This window comes from Diceros bicornis, chromosome 19, assembly GCF_020826845.1.
Source record: "Diceros bicornis minor isolate mBicDic1 chromosome 19, mDicBic1.mat.cur, whole genome shotgun sequence".
Classification (NCBI taxonomy): Eukaryota; Metazoa; Chordata; class Mammalia; order Perissodactyla; family Rhinocerotidae; genus Diceros; species Diceros bicornis.
In genome coordinates this window covers 21,941,968-21,964,057 of record NC_080758.1, presented here as the reverse complement: position 1 = coordinate 21,964,057, position 22,090 = coordinate 21,941,968, and the positions used below count along the sequence as shown (strand labels likewise).

The 22,090-nt window shown below is 52.4% G+C and overlaps 1 protein-coding gene across 1 annotated transcript in view; it reads right to left on the bottom strand.

Moving 5' to 3' along the window:
* The window catches only part of KIAA1755 (KIAA1755 ortholog), a 43,101-nt gene extending 21,288 nt beyond the window's left edge, over positions 1-21,813 (bottom strand). Inside the window, exons 1-6 of the mRNA XM_058562173.1 lie at positions 21,555-21,813; positions 16,174-16,252; positions 15,907-16,087; positions 10,684-10,881; positions 5,790-7,131; positions 5,107-5,295 (exon numbers count right to left, since the gene is read on the bottom strand). Coding sequence (XP_058418156.1) covers positions 5,107-5,295; positions 5,790-7,131; positions 10,684-10,881; positions 15,907-16,087; positions 16,174-16,252; positions 21,555-21,813 — 2,248 coding nt within the window. The remainder of the gene's footprint in view (positions 1-5,106; positions 5,296-5,789; positions 7,132-10,683; positions 10,882-15,906; positions 16,088-16,173; positions 16,253-21,554) is intronic.
* Between the last annotated feature and the right edge of the window lie 277 nt (positions 21,814-22,090).

The following is a 22,090-nucleotide window of genomic DNA, read 5'->3' as shown; positions in this document are numbered from 1 at the left end:
CCTGAGATTCTGCTCTCTCCCTAGCTCCATGGTGAGGCCCGTGTAGTTGGTCCCCAGACCACACTCTGAGTAGCACAGGAGTTCAGCACTCAGGACATTCCATACTGGGACACCGTGATGGGTTCATGTGTCTGGTCCCCCACTCCGCTCTGCCTGGAACGGGGCTCTGCAAACGGCCAGAGCCGGCTGAGCGCGCAGACGCTGGCTGAGGCCACCGGAGCAAGGGACCGCTGTCCCCCTGACTGCCTTCAGCTGGGAGGCCCCTTTGCCCCAGATGCCACCCTCATCTGACAGCTGGTGCCAGAAATGCCGTCATCAGCACCTCAGAGCCGTGGCCTGAAGCTGGGCTGTTCACACTGGGCTATGAGTCTCAGGTGGACATGGAGATGGCAGGTTGGGAGGTGCCGGGGGAGTGGGTGAGAGTCACCAAAAGCCGTCAAAAAACTGTCACTCCTTCCTGCAGCACTATTCACTCCCAGTTTGGGGGGAAATGGTAAGTGATTTAACTGACAAACAATTTAGAGCGTTTTTTATATTGAAACAAATATGAATGTATGCTTAAGTAGGATACAAAATCTATAGAAATTTAAAGACAAAAAAGATTTCAAAGATATGTACAAAGCAGCTGAGAGCTCAGGGCGACCTCTCCCCTGGGACCCGGTTCACTCTTGTCTGCACTGGGGTTTTCAGGGTAAAGTCTGAGAAACCCTCTCCTAAGGCCTTGTGCCTGTGAAGGCAGAGTTATGGCTCCAAAGATGTCCACGTCCTAATCCCAAGCCTGACCCAGCAAAGGGACTTTGCAGATGTGATTAAGGTAGGACCTGGGAATGGGGGATTAGCCTGGATTTTCTGGGTGGGGCCAATCTAAGCACATGATCCTTAAAAGCAGAAAACCTTTCCTGGCTTCAGTCAATCAGAGAAAGGTGTCAAGACAGAAGAAGGGTCAGAGAGACGTGATGTTGCCAGCTTTGAAGATGGAGGGAGGGGCCACAAGCCAAGGAATGCAGGCAGCTTCTAGAAGCTGGAAAGACAAGATACAGATTCTCCCCTAGAGTGTCCAGAAAAGAATGCAGCCCTGCCGACAACCTGATTTTAGTCTGACCTGTGTCAGACCTCTAACCTACGGAACTGTAAGATACAAAATTTGTGTCGTTTTAAGCCACTGAGTTTGTGGTATTTGCTCTGCCCACAGTAGGAAACTCACACAGTGCCGATTAAAACACAACCCCGCCCCCAGCTCGGGAGCAGCCATTCACTCCTTAGCGCTGGTCAGTCTCTTCCCTGAGAACAGATCTCTATGGAAAGTCTGGAGCTCAACAACCTGAGGAGAAGAAAGGAGGTGACGAGGAGATCCTGACAGGGGAGACAAGGGCTGGCCGGGAGCAGAGCCCGAGCTTGGAACACAGATTTCGGGGACTGTTTGGGCTACAAGGGAACTCCAGGGGAGGCAGAGAGACCAGCGAGGAGACTACAACAGGCCAGAGACTATGCTGGTTTGGACCCAGGTGGTGTGAAGTCGTCAGATTCTGCATGCAATCTGATGAAGAGTTGACAGGATTTGCCATCTAACTGGATGTGGGCTGTAAGGGAAAGAGAGCAATCAAGGACAGAGCTGCCACCTTTTACTGTCATGAAGAAAGACTAGAAGGTTGGGAAGGGTGGAGGGGGTGTGAAATCAGGAGCCCACTTTTGGACATTAAGTTAGACATAGACATAGAGACATCAAGTAGACAGTTGGATGAATGATTAAGGAGTTGATGGGCAGGGTCCAGGCTGGAAAAGTGAGTGTGGGGGTTGTCAGTGTAGAGACAGCATTTAAAACAAGTACTCAGGGGCCGGCCTGGTGGCGTAGTGGTTAAGTTCGAGCGCTCTGCTTCGGCGGCCCAGGGTTCGCTGGTTCAGATCCCAGGTGCAGACCAACACACCACTCATCAAGCCGTGCTGTGGCGGCATCCCATATACAAAATAGAGGAAGATGGGCACAGATACTAGCTCAGGGCTAATCTTCCTCGGCAAAAAAGAGGAAGATTGGCAACAGATGTTAGCTTAGGGCCAATCTTTTTCACCAAAAAAAAAATAATAATGATAAAATAAAACAAGTATTCAACCGTGAGCCTGGATGAGGTCACTAAGGAAGCAAGTGTAGACGGAGAGGAGAAAGGGTCCAAGCACTGAGCTCTGGGGGCCCTCCAAGGTCTACAGGTTGAGAGATGAGGAGAAGGCAGGAAAGGAGGCTGAGAAGGTGCGGCTGGTGAGCGGGGAGGAAAACCAGGTGGGAGTTGCCAGGAAAACCAGGCAAGCGAAGAAGGCACGTCAGCAAGCAGGGAGCAGTCATTGGTGTCAAGGCTGCTGAGGGCTGCAGGACAACGAGGACTGGGAGCTGACCACTGGGTCTGGAAACATGGGAGTCATGGGTCACCTTGAAAAGACCGGTCCCCGTGTCAAGGTGGGGAAGGAGTTCTGATTAGAGTGAGTTGAAGAGCGAGGGAGAGGAGAGGAGGTGCCGAGATGCGAGCACAGACAACTCCTATGTGGGGTTTTGAAGTAAAAGAAAGATAAGAACAGGGGTGTGTGAGCCTAGAACAGTCATTTCAGGCTGGGCCATATTACAGCACGCTCTTACGCTGGTGGAATGGCTCCACAGAGGGGAGGGGATCATGTAGGGAAGAGAGGAGAATCTCTCCATGGGGATGTCTTTGAGCAGGTGAGGAGGACCCGTGTACCAGCGGAGGGGTCGGTTCCACTGTCATGGATGGGTCCTCTGTAACAGAATGCTGTGTGTGCGGGTACAGATGCAGGTAGACAGGTAAATGTGGTGGCAGGAGTTTGTAGGTTTTCCTTCTGATTGCTTCTATTTGCTCAGTGAGACAAGAAGGAAGGTCGTCAGCTGAGAGTAAGGCTGAGGGAGGCGGTGTTGAAGGTCAGGGGAGAGAAGGTGTGAAATCATCATTCAGGACAGTGGGGGACCCTTTAGGACCCCGGAAGCGACAGAATCCACAGGCACCATTGGGACCCACTGGAGGTCAGTGGTCTGGTGTCTAACGCGCGACCAGTCAATGTGGTTGGGCAGACCTTCCGGCTTTGCTCAGCGGTGAGGGTACAAGTGGGGAGGAGGTGGTGACTGGATTGAACCGAGGTTGGGATTTCTCCAGGAGAGGATGGCGGTGGAAGAGAAAGGCCGGGAGCTGAGAGTGTTTGAAAGGAAGTGATTATGACGATGAGCCACGGAATCTAAGCCGGGAAGGAGGAAGTGGGGACATGAGGGAGCGTGGGGAGGGACAGTGAAAAGGTGGTGGGATCAATAGGTTGACGGTTCTGGGGGACAAAAAGGTTACTACCATTGTGGTGGTGGGTGAGCTGGGAAGCGAGGCAGTGTAACGAGGGAGGAGCAGGTAGTGATGGGCGAACAGCTGGGGAACGAGGACAAGATCACTGAAGAAGAGGAGGTCAAGGAAGGGAACGGAAGGAGCATCCACGTGGAGAACGTTCATTCACTCGACAAACACTTTCTGAGCACCTGTCATGTGCCAGACACTGCTCCAGGTCTCTTGGGGCCCATCAGTCATGTGGCAAGCCAAAACAATTACAAGAGAGTAATTGTGTAAAGAGCGATGGTGAGCCAAGCCCAGTCTGCTTCCTATCCTCCTCCTCTTACACAGGGAGGAGCCTGAGGCCCAGAGAGGGCACGTGACTCCTCCCAGGTCACACAGGGAGCTGGGGCTAGAACTGAAACTAGAATGAAGGTCTCCTGCCTCCCAGGACAGGGCCCTTTGATGGATAAAATCTGAGCTCTTGGAACATGACAGCCCTAAAAGGATCGTGAGACCTTTTGTGTACAACTAAGATGGGAACGAATAGCACGAGCTTCAGCAAAGATGACCAGGAAGACAATGGACGATGCCTCCAGGAGTTGCAAAAAGACAGAGCAGTGTCCACGGTCCTGCAGAGATGTAGAAGTCTCTGAAGCAAAACAGCATCTGAGGACAGTGAGGTCCCAGAAAACACAGAGGTTTCTCTTGCCCCCAGACCTTTGCACATGCTGTTCCCTGTCTGGAACACTGTTCCCACCCTTTCACATGGATAATGCCTACTCCTGCTATAGGACTGAGCTTTATATTACTTCCTCCAGAAAGTCTTCCCTGACCTCTCCCCTACCCCAAGCCTGAGCCAGGGACTTCATCTGTCCTCCCACAGCGACCTGTACTGCCCCATGGTTACATCTTTTTTACACTGGATTGTAATAACCTGTTGTAATAACCCGTTGGATTTTCTTCACCACTAGAATAGACTTCCTGAGAGCAGAGAACACATCAGACTTGTTCCCTCCTGAATCCTCAGGGCTGAGCCCAGGGCCTGGCACACAGCAGGTGCTCAATAAATACTCATTGCAAAGATGAATAAATATCAAACAGGGGTGATAACGCCCTCAGTTTTGGATGCTGTTAACGCCCCACCCAGACCCCGTCATCAGGCCAGGGCACCCGTCCCCCAGAGGCTGTAAGTCTTGGCTGTAATTGCCCCACAGACGGCCCTTCTCAGAAGAATCGCCCTGGGCTGCACTGGATCCCGGGCTCACCCCCATCCCCTTCCAGGACCAGCCTGCAGTTGACTGACAGACCCAGGTGTACAAAAGGCCAGCCCCCTGCATGTAAGGGGAACGGCTCTGTGGTGTCATTCATGCTCCAGAGCCCCCGTGGGTCAGCCTCATCCTTGCCTAGTTCCTCCCCTGCCCGGCTTCCCTCACTCCCCTTCTCCTGAGAGCAACCTTCAATAAAATAAATCCCTTTCCCAAGGATCCCTGTCTCTGGCTCTTTTCTAGGGACCCTGACCTAAGTAAGACACCCACCTTGGCTGCCTCACCAAAAGTAGGATGGATGGACAGATGGACGGATGGATGAATGGATACCTAGAAACTGCTTTTCATATAATCGAGCTCCTTCATTGGGAAGATGAGGAACCTGAGTCCCAGGGAAGCTTGGTCCAGAACACAGGCCTCTAGGACCTTCCCTGCCTCTCCCACATCCCCCAGCATCTGAGGATGCTCAGGGGCCCCCTGCCCCCAGCCCCTTCCCCTCCACCTCCACCTGCCCCAGAACCCCCGAGGACCTGGCAGGCACGCTATCCCGGAACGGAAGATCTCCACACTCAGAGCCCCAATCCCGGGCTCAGGCTCTGCATCCAGTGGAGGGCCTCTTTCTGGAGGGCCTGCAGAAGCTTCTGAGAAGGCAGACTTCTCCCTGGTCAGTGAGGCCGAGTCAGCAGCTGAGCCAGATGTTTCGGTCTGAGTTGTTCCAGCTGGGGAAAAGCAACAGGAAAAGGGTGTGGCAGCAGAAGATGGCTTTTCCCAGGGGAAATGTCTTCTCTCTCACCTTCTGACTAATAATAACAGCTTACACCTATTGATCTCCTATGGTGTGCCAGGCATTGTGCTAAGCTCCTTACTTCTGGTGTCTCTTTGAACCTCAAAACAACTCTATGAGGCAGGTGCGGGCCCCACAGCATAGAGAGAGAGGCCTGGACTTAGAGAGGTCAAGTCCTTGACCAAGGTCACTCAGCCAGTGCACGGCGAGCTGGGGCGTGGACTCAGTCTGTCTTAAGAGAGTCACAGCGCCTTGCTCAGTTCCAGAACCAGGAGACTTGAAGCCTCTTGACATGTCAACCCGTGCACTACACCCCTGAGACTGAGCCAGCCCAGGTGGGTCTCTGTCCCCGACAATCTGTGTCACCTTGTCACCTGATCACATCCAGACGACAGTGCCCCTGTCCAGCTGTGCGAGGGGGCACCTTACCTTTCCCCGAGCCCTTGGCTCTGTTGGGTTTGGGCGAGTAGAGCGAACACAAGACCTTCCAAGCCCCATCATGCCGGAGCGAGGCTTTCTCCGGGAGCACGGGGGCTTGCCTCTGCCCCTTCAAGAACGAGAATTTGAGCCCAGGACTGGGGGATCGGGAAGAGGTGTTTCGACTGGGGCTGGTCACGGGCTTGAGAAGTCTCCCGTTTCCCTGTTTGGCCCCCTGTTCCATCTTGGTTTCAGGGGCTGAAGCAGCAGGAGGAGAAGCGGGGCTCAGCCGGGGAGAGGATGCTTGTTTTGGTCCAGGCCTGAGCTGGACCACATTCTCTGGGTTTCCTAGAGGTCCCTGCATCTTGGAGACAGCTGGCTCTTCTGAGACACCTGTCCCAAAGCCAGAGTGCAGTGGGTCCCAAAGGACGTTGAGGTAGGGCTCTTGGGACTGGCGTTCTGAGTGGTGGGTGAGGGCTTTATGGTTGACCTTTCTCCTCAAGCCCAAAACGCGCGGCTCCTCCTCCGAGCTTGCTGGCTTTGCGCAAGCCCATCTTTCCAAAGAAGGTCCCCCACTGGCCCCTGAGAGCAGCAGCAGTCTTTGAGAGACAGGGATTTCCTTAGTTCCAGACGGCTCCTCCAGGGCCCCGAAAGGACACCCAGGGGATGCCTCCACCTCCGTACTGGGAGACCCTGCTCTGCTCTCTGGGGAAAAGTCCAGGAGGGCCACATAGTCTCCCTCCACGTCCTGGCTGGCCGCATTGTCCATCCTGAAGGCCACCTCCCCAGGCCCGGCTTGCTCCACCTTGATGAGTCCCGGGTACTTGTTCTCATATGTCCCGTCCTTACCCTTGGCCAAGCTCCGGGCAAGCAGCGCCTGGCTGCCTGGGGACCTGGCCTGGTGTGGCCCTTGAGAGCTGCTCAAATCCAATGCCTCTAATTGGAGGGACCCCCAGGCCTGGGAGAGGACAGTCACTGCTTGGGGTCTGTCATCGACAAACTTTGGACTGGCTATCTTGGTCCAGGGCACAGGGACAATCCCATCCTCTGAAGCCACCAGACAGTTGCATAGGGGACTGCCCTTGAAGTCACTGTTGATGGCCTCCAGCCACGCCTGGGTGAAGAGAAGAGGGTAGGACGACACAGGAACAGGCTTTGTGTCCACTGTGCGGAGGTCCGAGGAGAGGCACTTGACGGTGATGCAGGCGGACTGCTCCTCCCGGGGCTCAGCTTGGAGGTAGAAGTCGCCCTGGCGCAGTAAGAGGGGACTGAGGGGTGCCAGGTGGACCACGACCGCATCCCGCAGGCACAGCGGCCAGCCCTCGTGCAGGAAGAGGCGGTGTGAGTAGGGGGCCTGTGGACAGAGGGGATGGCGTCAGAGACTCTTCCCTGAAAGTGCCCCCTCCATCCCTCTCCCAGATGGAACCTTGCACAGGGGGGCTGGGGTGAGGCAAGAGAGGACGCAGCATTTAAGGAGGCCCCACTCATAGCGTCCTGCAAGTCGCATGGCCCCGAGAGCGAGCGCCTCCTTAAAGGCTGTGCCTTCAGTGCCTCTTGTCTCACCCCAGTCCCACCCTGACCTTGAAAATACTTGCTAGCCTACTGGCCCAGGAGAAAGGCTCTGAGTACAAGTTAGCTGAGCGAGCACCTTCCCCATGAGGTTCATCCTGCTGGCTCCTGCTCTCTTCTCCCCGTCCATCCAAAACTTCTCGCAACCCAGCTCACGCCTGAGTCCTCTACTTTAAAGCCAGGGAGACATGGGTTCCCAGATCTGAATCACTAATATGTGCAAATTACTTAATTTCTTTGAGCCTCAATTTCCCTATCTGCAAATAGGAATAATGACACATATTGGTATTACTGGGTTGCTATGAGGATTAAGTGAGTCTATATATATATACACATGAAGAAAAAAGAAAAAACACCACAATGCCTAGCACATAATAGGTAGATGTAAAATAAATACTCATTTCCTCTCCCTTTGACAACAATTACTCTTTGAAAAATTGTGGGGATTTTCAATTAAAAAATAAAAAGGTCATTTACTGCTTTTATACCATTCTCTAATTTTTAAGTAGAGAGATTACAGAGTGAAGTAGAAACAATACTCAGTGGGAAGTCAGGAAATCTGACCCTGCCACTAACTTGCTGGATGACCTTGAAAAAGTCATTCCACTATTCTGTGCCTGTATGTTTATTATTTACTTGTTTGTTTCTTTATTATTTATTTATTTATTTCCCATTGGTGGTAACAACATGGCAGGTGAGGCAAAACTTAAAAAAAATTTTTTTTAAACAGCAAGTGCTAGCAATTCTCCATACCGGCAGACACAGCAAGTCATCATGGGGTCGACCATCCCTCTTATTTGAGCCTCTCCACTGGGCTGTGTGGGACCAGTGTTCAACAGTGACACCATGTGGCAACCACAGGAACAACAGCTCCACTGGGCTAACAACAGGTCTTTCTCTAGCTGGCTTTTGGAACAGTCTGATTCCTGTAGACTGAGTAAGCCGCAGATAATCTTACATAATTTGGATGTGTATGTGGGAGACACTTAACTTCCTGCTAATTAAGCATGTGTTTCCTGGAATTATTAATTGGGGAAATAATGACCATACTTGTACCCCAAGCTGATAAACTAGTTCATATCATTTACGCTGTAGATCTGGCTGCCTCAGAGAAGCTTCGTATCCATAACCCCATGAGTCTGTGAGTTATTCCACCCCTTTCACTGAACCCTCTGCTGTTTACAGCATGCTTTCCCTCACTTTCTCATTGAAGGAGACAGAACAGCCCAGTAGTATTCTGCAAACAGCAAAGCACGACAGAGATGACAGTTACGATCATCTTATTTGATACTCACAGTAACTCAGTGGGGCAGGCAGTTCAGGCATTATTATTCTCACTTTACAGAGGAGGAAATAGGCTCAGAGAGGTCAAAGAATTGGCTTATAGTCACACAGCTGATAAGCGGCAAAAGCAGGAATTGTGTCTAGACCTTCACATTAGGAGTCAGCTGTGACTGTCTTTAATATCCAGTAGACTTCATCTGAGGGTCGCTGCCTCTGGGTGCTGGAGGTTGCATAAGCAGACTTTGAGGCTGGCACATTCTACCGAGCACTCACTGCCTGCCAGGCCTGTGCTAGGCTGTGTGCATCAGCTCTGCCAGGTGGGTGCTGTGTGTCAACATTCCTACTTTCCACACAAGGAAGCCAAAGCTCAGAGACGTGACGTGGACTCCCCGAGTTCACAGTGACGGAGCCTGGATTTGAACCTGGGGTTCACATGGCCCCGAGGCCACACTGTTAATCCCACGCTAGCACCCTCCGCTCTGAGGTGACATGAATTCACCTCTAAGTACAATTGAATTAAAGTTGTCTATAATTAAAAATAAAGAAGTAGAAAGGCTGTGACCCCTGTCCCTGGGAGAAATGGGGAAGAGGACAGTGCAAATGCAGTTTTAGTTGCCAAACAAAGGGAGTGGGCAATTGTATAGCTTGTCAGAGAGGAGAAATACGGACGGGGAAGGATGTGCATGAAATAAGGTCAATGCAGATATGTGGAAGTCCGCCACAAAGGTTTCCATGAGAGTCTTCCTTCTCCTGTAATAACAACCAAGGTGTACAGGGCTACTTCCACGCATCAGGCATTGTGCTAAGCATGTTAAATGAATAGTCTGTTTCCTTCCAGTTCCAACCATCTCTAATGCCGGCTCCTAAGCCTGAACTCTGAGCTGCCACATTCGGTTTCTTTCTACCACGGAAGTGACGCACATGGTCCCCACCCTTGCTTTTTGCTCCTGAGGTACCATGTCCCTGACAGGTATGAGCAACTCAAGAAAGGCCGGTGGGGCCTAAGAGCCTCTTCGTGATTCTCAAGGCTGGGGTGGCAGGGGGTGGGCGTTAAATAACAGCAGAGCAGGGCACAGGTGGCAACCCTGTGAAGGATGCGGGAAAGTTCCAGCAGGGGGCAACTGAGGGTTGGTCTCCTCATGCCTCTCTCCTGTCTTTTCTTAAAACAGACTCTATCCTCTGGCCATAGAGGTAGTCATATGACTCAAGCCTGGCCAATCCTGGACCACACTCCTCTGGCCACAGTGGTTGGTCCAGGGATGGACACAGGACCCAAGCCTGGCCAATCAGGATCCTTCCTTGTGATTTTTCTATCTGTAGCTGATGGGGAAGAGTTCATTTTCCTCTCCAGGGCAGGATTTGATCCCAGGGCTGCCCTGGGCTTCAGCCGTGTGGGAACACCTAGCCTGTAAGAATGATGCTGGCAAGCAGCAGAAGCAGAGACAAGAGACAGAAAGAGTCCTCATGGGGTCTGATCGGTGGATCAACTAGGGCCTGAGGCCAGATCACCCTGTCCTGGTCTGAGGAAGGATCTGCCATTTGCAGCCAGTGACTCTGCCGAAAACACTTCTTTCTACTTTGCCTCAGGAGGGTCCTCCCTGAGATCTGGTTTGAAGGGGTCTCCCGGGAAGAAAGCGAGAGTCCTGAGGTCTCAAGGGCAGGTCTGGAACATTCTCTGCTATTTCCACTGAAGCTGCCCCACTTCAGCCAAGGCAGCCTGACAATGCCCACAATGCCAGCCCCGGGGCAGACTCCCAGGGGCCAGGGAGCCCACCATGATGCCTTTTATCCAGGCCTTCCTCCCTGCTAGTGACAGTGCAAAAGTGATTGACTCCTAGATGTCAGAGGGGAAAGGGCCAAATGACCTTCCTGCTCCATTTGAGGGGCTGAAGTCTCCCTTTAGGCAAGTAGTGATACCTGGAACACCACCCCATGCCCTCAGCTCCTGCTCTGAGACAAGACACACACCAGCCCACTTCCTTCTCTGCTCACCTCCAGCCCCATGGCCTTCTGGGAGAGCTCGTCCCCTGGCCCTGCGTCCCTTCTGACTTACACAGGCTGCTTCGCGCACTTGCTCACACAGGCGCTTGGCAGGGATCAGGAAATCCAGGAGGAAGCTCAGTCCATCTCCCCGGAAGTCAGAATCCAGGAGACGGAACACTTGACCCAGGACGGTTGGTGCCGTGGCCTCAAAAGGGGGATAGAGGCCCGCCAGGGTGTGCTGGATGGCTGTGTCCAGGGAAGGGGGGTCCTGTGGGGACAAGAGGAGAGGATGAAAAGTGATAGTAGCAGTAATAAGAAGGGTAGTGGCCACTCCCCATGACCTCCCTGGCCTCATATGACTAAGGCCCCTGCTAACTCTCTCATCTCCTCCCCTCCCCCTCCCCCTCACATACCCCCTCCAGCCACAGTGGCCTTCTTTCCTGTTCTTCAACCACACTAGCCACAATCCCACCTCAGGGCCTTTGCACTGACTGTTCTCTCAGCCTAGAATACTCTTCCTTAAGACATCCTCAGTCCTTCACCTCTGTAGATCTTTGCTCAAATGTCATCCATGGGTCCAAGGTGGAGTGGGGGAACGCGGGAAGGCATCCAGGTCAGGGCCAGAGGGAAAGGGGAGGGTGGCCTCCCCAGATCCCACCACCTGGCTGAGCTGTAGACCTGCAATTTGAAGCTGAGCCTTCAGTGAAGCCCAGCCTAGATCAGACAAGCCCCAGTCAACATGCAGGTTCATGAGCGATAAGTGATTACTGTTTTCCACCACTGAGTTTTGGCGTGGTTTGTGACACAGCAATAACTAATTGATACAAGTTGACTGATGTATGATATATAATTATATGATATATAATTGCCACGTGAGCTTCAGACTCATATATCCAGCAGCCTCTTGGATGCCTCCCCTAGATGTCTCTCAGGCAAAGACCATCAACACATGAAACCCAACTGAATACCCTCTTCAACCTGCTCCTCCTGCCATGTCCCTACCTCAGTGATGGCCCCACCATCCCATCAGATTCCTAGGTCAGAAATCTCCTCATCATCTTGCCCCCTCTTCCTGCCTTCCCTGCCCACAAACCACCCTCAGCCATGCCCTATATAGTCTCCTCCCCTCCAATAGCTCCTCAACCTACTCGCTCTGCTCTGTTCCCGCCAGGATGCAGGCCACCACCATCTCTTCTAGTGAATCACCTCCTCATTGGTTTCCAACCTCTAGTCTGCCTCACCTCCAGCCATTCTCCACATGACCCTAGAGTGCCCTTTCTCAAATGCAAACCTGACCTCATCAGTCTCCAGCTCAAGCCCTCAAAGGCGCCCCATTGCCTTAAAGCATCCGGCCTCCAGGCATTCAGATCCCTGGGACCTCGCCAGCCTCACCTCCAGCCTCACTGCCTCTCTCCGTGCTTCCGCCAAGATGACACCTGCATTCTCTTTTTTACCTCTAGGTCTTGGCACATGCTGTTCCTTCCCCTTCCACTCCCTCTCCATCTGGCTAACTCCTTCTCATTCTTCAAGATTCAGGTCAGCACTCTTCTCTCCCAGGAGATTTTCTCTGACCTCCCTCCCCCACCCCAACTGGACCAGGTGTCCCCTTCTCTGGGCTTCTACGGTGTCCCCATCATAGCGGTTTCCGCACTAACTGCTGTCTCCCTCAATGGACTCCGGGCTCCCTGAGAACAGGAGTGCTAAGCATAATAATGGCCCCCAAAGATGCCCACGTCCTCAGCTCTAGAACCTCTGAATATGTTACCTTACATGGCAAAGAGGAATTAAGGTTGTGGATGGAATGAAGCTTGCTAATCGGCCGGCTTCAAAATAGGGAGATTATCCTGGATTATCCAGCTGGACCCAGTCCAATCACAAGAGTCCTCAAAAGTGGAAGAGGACGCAGAAGAGGCAAGAGCCAGAGGGCACTGTGACTATGGAGGAAGGACAGAGGGATGCGATGCTGCGGGCTTTGAAAATGGAGGAAGAGCCAAGGAATATGGGCGCCTCCTAGAAGCTGGAAAAGGCAAGCAAACGGATTCTCCCTGAGGGTCTCCTGCCTGCCAACACCTTGATTTGAGCCCAGTGAGGCCCTCTTGGATTTGTGATCTACAGAACTGCAAGATAATAAATTTATGTTGCTTTAAACTACTAAATGTGTGATCATTTGTTTCAGCAGCAATAGAAACAAAAACAGCAGGCACTGGCTCCTAGTCCCCTACGGTCCTCAGCACCTGGCACGAAGTAGGTACCCAGTGACTGCTGTGTCAGGATGAATAATATGTCCCTCTCTGAACCACAGTTTTTCCATCTGTAAAACAGGCAAGTCGGACAAAGCCAAATGTTCGCAGCCAGGTACAGTAATAGAATCCATGGGTTATGATCTTTAACACTTAAAAAACCCAACGGAAGCCATTCTGGGTGCCCCAGGCTGGGCGCAAGCTCTGAGTCCATGCGTCACTAGAGATGTAAAGGAAGATGAGAATAAATAAGAATCCAACATAAAGGGAGCTTATTTAGGACAGAAGAATCATTTTTATAAACAAGACTCTAGAGACACGGAAATAAAATACAGACTTCAAGGAGGTGGGAGATGGCACTTCTTGATCCAGCAAGACTCCAACGCCAGCAGGCTGTAAAGCAGGGGACGCTAGCCCAGGGCATGTAGACAAACGCCAGTGTCACCGCTGAGTCCCCAGCACCCACACCGTGCTGGGCACAGGGTAGGCCCGCCACCACCATTTGTAGAATGAATGAATGGATGTCTACAGCCTCCATTCTGAAGGAAAGAGCGTCCTGGCACTGTCGTGGCGGTAAGCTCAGCGGGGACAATGTCCCACAGGTACTTGAGGTCGAAAGTGCACGTGCCCAGGAGGGGCTGTTTTCACACTGAGGGGGGAGGGGTCCTCAATTGGCAGAACAGGGAAAGGCTCATCTGGCCTAGTAACCTCTTCCAGCGCCTCCCCTCCAAGCAAGGCCAAACCCCAATAGTTACTGCCCGCCCCCCGCCCCCAGCCATGCACTTCTGAGGACAGCAGTGGGAACGGGGACAGAGAGTTAGAGGACCCCATCCGACATCCGTGAACACGCAGACACACTAAGTCCATTAGGCCAGCGCCCCTCCCCTGCCACGTACCCTCCCCGCTCCACCCAGCCTCTCCTGGGCCTTGGCTCGCCTGGGTTCTGCTTCCCTGTGCCGCCTGGAGTAGGTGCCTTCCCTCTCTGGGCCTGTTTCCTCGTGCACATACAGAGCTGGGCGAGGTTCATTTTGTTTTGTTTTTGGAAATTTAGTCATTCCCTGTCACCTGCATGAATTTTAACATATCCTAGTAATATCTGTACTATTAGTTTTTCTTTAAATCCACTCACTTTTTAAAAATTTACATAATTGCCTTTTAAATGGAGACTCTATGTCACCATATTGGTTATGAGAATGCAGTGGACCACCTGAGTTCCAATTCTGCCTCTGCCACATACTGGTCATGCGACCTGGCCAGTTACCCAACCCTCTCTGCCTCAATGCCCTCGTCTGTAAAACTGGAGGCTGTAACCGCACCTGCCCCACAGAGCTGAGCGAGAGCAAGCAACATAATTCACGTAGGTTCTCTGCACAGGACGAGCACGTAGCAGACACTCATTGAGCAACAGCCATCCATGCTATTTTTGTGGTCATATTATAGTTATTATTACATCACCACTGTAAGTGGAAAAATCAGTACCAACTGGCATAAGCAGAATGTAACTCCAAAAATAAATCAATGATGCATTGGGTGGTTTTTATATTATTTTATTTATATAAATATATTTATATTTATTCTATATATTTATTATTATAATAGCTATAGTATACATCTCATATAAGTATATATTTATATAAATAATATAATATATAACTATATAATACACACTTATTATAAAAATATACTTTATTTTTACTGTTCTATTTCTATAATAATAAGCTTTTCGCTTTTCTGCTGAGGAAGATTAGCCCTGAGCTAACATCTGTGCCAGTCTTCCTCTATCTTGTATGTGGGTTGCTGCCACAGCATGGCCCCCGCCAAGTGGTGTAGGTCCACGCCTGGGAACCACACCTGGGCCGCTGACGCAGAGCACACTGAACTTAACCACTAGGCCACTGGGCCGGCCCCAACAATAAGCTATTTTCTAAATGAAAAAGTAAACAATGAAAACAAATATTGCCACTACATTCTAGGGACATCTGGTCACCTCCCGACGGTTCAGGAGGTCTTCTCTCTTCCATGCACGAGGAAGACATTAAAGACACCTCATCACCAGACAGAGGCTTTCTCTCTGGGTCCTCAGAAGATGAGAGGAGAATTCAAAAGGGCCCAACCTCCTCACCATACGATTCCATGTTATTTAGTCCCAGGCTGTGACAGCCTGTGTCCCAACTGTGTCTGCATCCCCACCTCTGGGAAACAATGAGCTAAACCATCTCGTCCTTGACGTGCCTCAGTTTCCCCATCTGTAAACAGGGATTCTAGTTCCCATCCTGTCTCGCTCAGATGACTGTTCTGGAGATAGAAGGAGATAACGGATGTAGGGAAAAGTAAAAGGCGTTGCTGCTGTGGTTATTGTTATTTATTTTTACTCATCCTGGCAGACAAAGCTCAAGGCCCAGCCTCTGCATGAAGACATCTTCCCTGTCCCGGTGCCTTCCTGAATCCACCACCTTCAGCCCAAGGATAACAGCAGTTTCCAGGCACCTGCTGGGCACCAGGCCCTCTACTCACATTCTCCTGCTTAGCCACACACCGATCCTAAGGGCACAGCAGGAACGCCCCATTTTGCAGGTAAGGAAACTGAGGCTGACCTTGCCCAAGATCACAGGGAGGAGGAGAAAGACAGAGCCGGGATCCAACCCAGGTCTGGGCTGGTCGCATCCGCCCTGTGCCCCTGTCTCCTGGTGCCTCGTCTGCCTTGGGGCCACCAGCCGCCACCAGCCTTGGGGGTGACCTCCCAGCTGCCTGTCCTGTGATATTTCAACTGGGGCCTAAAGAAGCTGTTTACCTCTCGCAGACTCAGGCTCGCAGACTGGACGCCTCCGGCTTTCACAAATTGGCTCAGCTGGCCGCGTACTGTGACCATTTAAGGAGCAGCCAGGAAAAAGGAAGAATGTTCCAAGTGAACGGGACTCCGAGCTCTTGGCCAGAGCGTTACCTGCCACAGGCCTGAACCCCAGGGGCTCGTAAGCTGTCCAAGTATTGGGGGAAGCACACGGGGAAGGGGCCCAGGCGGCTGCAGGGAGGGAGGCTGGCCACTCTTCACTCACAGTCAGCCGGGCAGCCCAGCCCGGGACCACAGCAACCCAAACACCTTCGGCCAGACGTGGGCCCCTCCAAATGATTTCCGTGAAACCTAATCGACCTGTTTCCATTCCTTCCCAGTGAGCGAAGCCCGGCGGGGCCTGTAACCGTTCCTCGGCGGGAGCCGAGGCGGGAGACAGCGTGGAGCTGGAAAGGAAGAAGGCGAGACAAGCCCGAGTGAGTCTGCAGCCCCCGGCCCCTCCCCTGCAGCCCAGGCCAGAGAAGGAGCCCACCAAGGGGACCGGCAGAACCCGGCCCGCAGGGCTGCATCTAAACGATGCTCACGGACCTTCTGGACTGACACGGGGAACCCTGTACGGTGCCAAAGGACAGAGAAAAGTGTCTGTTCCCGGGGGTCCCATCTGGACCCAGGAGGAGGGGGAGGAACAAATACTTCTGTTTCTACGTCTTTGCAATGAGCCTCTATTATTATTGTGATCTTAAGTATTATCTTTATAAAGTAAAATCAATTTAAAGTGCTCAGGTTGATGCATTTTCCCCTGTGTACGTACCCCTGTAACCACTACCCAGATCAATACACAAGATTCCCACCACCCCAGAAGGAGGCCCCCTCCCAGACAATAGTCTTTCAACTATAGGAAGTCTTTTAAAGAAAAATTCCTGTGCAGTGTGATCCCCACTGTGTAAAAACGAGTGTAAGCCACGAGGCCATGAAATGCAGTGCTAACTGCAGTGCCCCCCGAGGGCTGAGAGGGGCAGGCCTTGTAAGGCACCGTTTTAATTCTCCTCATAGTTTGCTGGATTTTCCAAACGTTCTGTAACCAGCTTGTATAGCTTTCATAATGGGGGTGGGGGGAGGAATAAAAGTGGGATTGTGTGTATTTTAAGGCTGGCTCCCTTTTTAAATGGTCTCACCAGATGTTAGTTGGACCTTCTGAGATGTGGGTAAACTCTTCTTAAAGGTCCAGATTTATCCACTTACTCCAACAAGCAAAGATTTTAGTGTCACTTAGCATCGGCACCTCCTGGCTTGGGAAGAGAGAGGACTGAAAACAGCTGAGGTAGGCAGCGTCCTGGGGCCACCTTCAACCCCTGCTCTCCTCCATGGCAAAAATGCCCAGGGAAGGTGAGATTCTGCCCTTGACTCACTGGATGATCTTGGCCTCAGTTTCTCCATCTGTAAAATGGGGGCACTGGGCTTATCTATCTCCAAGGGCCCTTCCAGTGGGGCCATTCTAGAATTCACGGTATAATCAGGTTCAGGAAGGTTTGCAGCTGGGATGTGGTTCCCAAATGGGATCCATTAATCCTCAGGTGGTGAGAACGTTTTAAAAGATCTGTTTCACCCATCTCCCTACTCAGGCCCAAGGAGAATCTAAACCAGCAGCCACAGATGCAAATGCCTACCACAGAGGCCTGGCAGGTGATATGGAAGCCTGAAGTGGGCCGAGCGTGAGAAAATAACCCCTCCAGCCCCTTGGTGAGTGGCCCCCGACAGTCAGCCTCAGTGTCAGGGAAGCGATAAGGAGTAGTGGGGCCTGAGGCACATGCCCCATCTCATCAGCTCCAGCCGAGTGCTGCCTTCGCCCAGCGCTGCCTGATCTACTGATATTTTAGTAGAACCTCCCAATCTTTTAAAGGCTGGCCAAACCAAACACCTCTGTGAGCCAGACACAGCCCTGTGGCTGTCAGGTCGTGATCCCCAGGCTCAACTGCCTGGGTCACTCCTCTTGAACTCCTCCAGGCTGAAGATTCTAAAAGCAGCATTCTGTTGCTCTGGCTGCCAAGAAGTTGTTGCTCACATCCAACCAAAACTTCTTTTTCTTTAAATCCTTTTGATTCTTGTGTGGGTGGAGGTATGAGTGAGAATTGGCTCCTTATAAAAAAACCTTTCAGAAACGGGAAAAACAGCTTAGAGGCAGTGAACTGCGAAGCAAGTGGGCGTTAGAAGACCCACGTTCAAGTCCAGCTCTGTCATGTATCATCTGTGTGACCATGAGCAAGTGACTTCACCTCTCTGGGCCTTAGATTTGTGTTTGTCCTTTTCTCTCCCTGTCCCCTTTGCCTCTGCCTTGGGGTTCACCATCTCCCACCCAAACCACATAATGATGATAATTATAACCAGAGCTGCTTCTTACTGAGCAAGCCCTCTGTATCAGGCCTTATCCTAAGCCCTTTCCATACACTATTTTATTTCATCTTCCCAACAATTCTATGGGATGGGTATTTTTATTCCCATTTTACAGATTAAAAAACTGAGCCCAAGGCTCTGCCACCAGTAAATGGTAGAGCTGGGGTATGAACCACACACATAACTACCAGCTCTTCTGCCCCTGCCCGGGGCTCCCTACCACCAGACCAGGCTCCCCTCTGCCCACTGCAACAGCCTTTCTAACACCCAGATCCCACGATGACCCTCCACTGCTCAACAACCTGGAGTGGCTCCCCCACTGCCTTAGTGGCCCATCAGTCTACACCCAGCGTACCTTTCCTCCTTCTTCTAACACACTTTATGCTCTAGCCCAGGGCTTCCCTATCACCCATGTGCTGCATGCATGAGTTTTTCTTGCTGGTCACATATCCTAATTTATTGTTTACTTAATATTGATTATTTACTTCACATTCTTCTTTTTTGTCAATTCATTTTCAACTTAAATTTATTTCTATTTATTATCATGTGTTTATGCTGTTTAAATCACTTCATAACACTCCCTAAGATGAAAAGCTCTAAAGTAAAAAGTGTTCATCTATGCGCCATTGCAAGTCTCCCCTCCTAGGACCCATGGTGGGGGCCCCACTTGGGGAAGCATCGCCTGAACGCACACTGCGCCCCTCCCCAGACTGGGCGCGCTCCTTCCCACCCTTCAGAGCCCGGTTCTAGCTGCATCTCTTTTCTTTTCACGACACGACAAAGGGACGGACTCCCACCGCTCATCACACAGCCCAGAAATCCCTGAGTGGGCATGCCTTCCCCACGCACTGCAGGCCCCCAAGGCAGGAACCAGGGCTGACTCACCCCTACCTCAGGTCCCTACACAGGGCCTGGCACGTAGTAGGTGCTTTGGGGGACCGCCAGGAAGTAGGTACTTTGGAGATGTTGAATGAACTGAACTGGACACAACCAGCTTTTCTCAAAGCCTGGGATGGGATGACAGGGCACCCGCAAGACGACTTGGGGAGACATGAGCCCGACGTGAAACCACAGTAAGGAAGTTACTCCAACTCTCTTCCAGTCCTTCTGATGACACCAAAGAGAAAGTCTCAGTTCAGTGCCCGTGTATCTTAAACACCTCTCCGACACCTCGTCACTACTCCTTTTAACAAAAAGAAAGCAGTTCTAGGGTTTGGAATCGTCCACAGCTAATCTCATCCAGCCAGAATTTACTAACACGAATTTGCCTTTGTTGTATATATTTTCACAGTTACTTTCTGTTTATGACAAGGGACATTGATTCTTCATGGTCATGATATGAAATTTCCTATTTAAATAAATTCTTAAGTTTATAAAGAAAGTTGACTTAGGGGCCGGCCCGGTGGCACAAGTGGTTAGGTGCGCGCGCTCCACTGCGGCGGCCTGGGGATCGCCGGTTCGGATCCCGGGCGCGCATCGACACACCGCTTGTCAAGCCATGCTGTGGCGTCGTCCCATATAAAGTAGAGGAAGACGGGCACCGATGTTAGCCCAGGGCCAGTCTTCCTCAGCAAAAAAAGAGGAGGATTGGCAGATGTTAGCACAGGGCTGATCTTCTCCACACACAAAAAAACGAAAGTTGATTTAAAGAAAAATACTAAACAAATAATAAGTAGTAGATTTTCTTATTTCCTTAAAATAACTTACCCATGATATGCAAACATTGTTCTGATGATACTAAAATTTGGGGAATGTGGGACTGGATAAACCCTAATCCCCTTTGTCATAAGTGCTCTGACACTGGGCTGCCCCAGAACACTAGATAGCCATTAATCACATCACCCCATGAAAAATACAATTGTGATGGGTGCCATGAAGGAGTGATATATGGCATGCTAGAGTGAGAGTTGGGGAAATCACGAAAAGCTTTCCTGAGGAGGTGACGTTTGGGTGGAGATTTACAGGATGAATAGGAATTCCTTAGGGGAAGGTGTTCCACCCAACAGGAACAGCATGTGCAAAGGCCCTGTGGCAGGAGGGACCACGAAACATAAGAGGCTCTGAACCCAGGTTAGAGTAGCTGGAGTACAGAGGTGAGGCCAGAGAGATGGGCAGGTGACAACCTTTACTATTTAAAGACAGAGGTGGGAGGAAAATCCGCCCATCATTCCTATTCAGGAGAGACTTGCTTATCCTCTGAGAGGAGGTGCCCAATGCCTGACCCTTGCTGTGAGAGTCTGGGGTTCAGCAAAGGAGTTTCTGGATTCTAAAACTAATAACTGGGTTAGGTCCAAAACCAGGCAAAATTTGGCAAACACCACTTGGTGCACGTTGCGGCTCTGGGGTGTGCATGACAGCTGAGTGTAGGTTCAGAACTCAGGCCGTCCTAACTCTTACTTCCCGGTAGGGTGACCTTGGGCAGCTACTTAAGCTCCCAGAGCCCCATGTCTCCATCTGTGGGGTGGAGACACCAGCAGGTCTACTCTCAGAGCTGGTGTGAGTCACACGAGCTCCCGCACGTCAATCACCTAGCACAGAGCCTGCCTGGCGTGAGAGGTGAATAACTGTTAGCTTACGATGGTTTCTGTGAAACGGCTCCAAGAGCACGTGTGTGTATGCCTGCCCTGCTAGAGAACGGCTCTAGGAGCCTGGCTTTGCGACACGTGTGTGGTGTGTATGCAGGTGTACGCCCACAGTTTGCAGTATGGGAGGACAGGCGGACAAGGCTTGTGTGTGTGAGAGGGCACGTGTGTTCAGCTGTGTGAGTCAGGGGGAGCATGCTCTGGCGTGCTCTGTGCATGTGTGTGTATGAACACGTCTCTATATAGAACTCTGCGTATAAACGTGCGCATAGTGAAAACCCACAAAAATCCAACACGGTCGGTCACAGTCAAGGGGTTACAGCCGTGACCTGTCTTCCCTGCTCTTCTCCAAACCGCCCCCCCCAACCCCGCGACCACCCCCCCCCCCACTCCTGTGAAGCCGCCCCGGGCTCCTGGGCCTGTCTGGAGCTGGGCTGGGATTCTCTGAAAACAGACTTTTCATTCATTCTCTGTTCCCAGATACTGGTGCAAACACACACACACACACACACACGCACACTTCTCCCAGAGCACCTCAACCTCCCCCAGGTGCCAGTCCAGAACGCCACGATGTGAGAGAACTGCCCTCCCTCTGCCCCTCCGCAGGCCCACCTCTCACCCGGTTTCCACGGGAGGCCTCTCACAGCACTGCGCGCACATCTGACTTTCCTGCTCTGAGGCTCAAGTAGGAAACCCGCCCCAAGATTTGATGTGACTCCATCCTCTCCACTGGCACCCTTAAGCCTCCTCGCCCTGCCCTGCCCGCCCCTGCTGGCAGGAAACTTGAATCCCCATCCCCATCCAAACCCCTGTGCGGACAGTGGGCATGTGTGACCCTCAGCCCCAAGTCTAACATGTAACACCAAGTTTTGTCCCCGGCCCGAGAGCTGGGATTCCAGCTCTGATCTCTGCTACGGGTCGGGGCAATATTCCAGTTTACAGGTCCTCTCATCCCGCTCCATCCCCTTCACACACGGCAGACGGGGGCCCAGAGGGGAGCGGGGACACGGCCGGGGACGGGCTCCTGCACCCCCGCCCCCGCCCCCGCCCGTGGGGGCGGCTGAGCGCAGACCCCCGGCGAGGGACCGAGGTCGACGCAGCGTGACGGGTAGGGGTCTGCGCTGGACACCCCCTCGAGGGCTGTGCCCCGCCGACAGGGGACCGAGCGAGGTGGTCCAGGCCTGGGCAGGCGTTACCATGGTGACGGGCTACAGGCGGCGGCGGCGGCTCCTGTCCCGGGCGTCTGTCCGTCTGTCCGTCTGTCCGCGGGGCGGTCTGTCGGGTGCAGCCCCGGCCCCGCCTGGCGCTGGAGCGAGCGGAGCGGGCGGGCCCGGGGCGCCGGCCCAGCGCCGTCTCCGAGGGGAGGCCGGGGGACGGGGAGGCAGAGACAGGGGTGCCGGGGGCACGGGCGGGACGGCCACCGGAGCCGGCGAGAGGCGCGGCCGCAGGGGGCGGGCGGAGGCTGCCCCAGGGCCC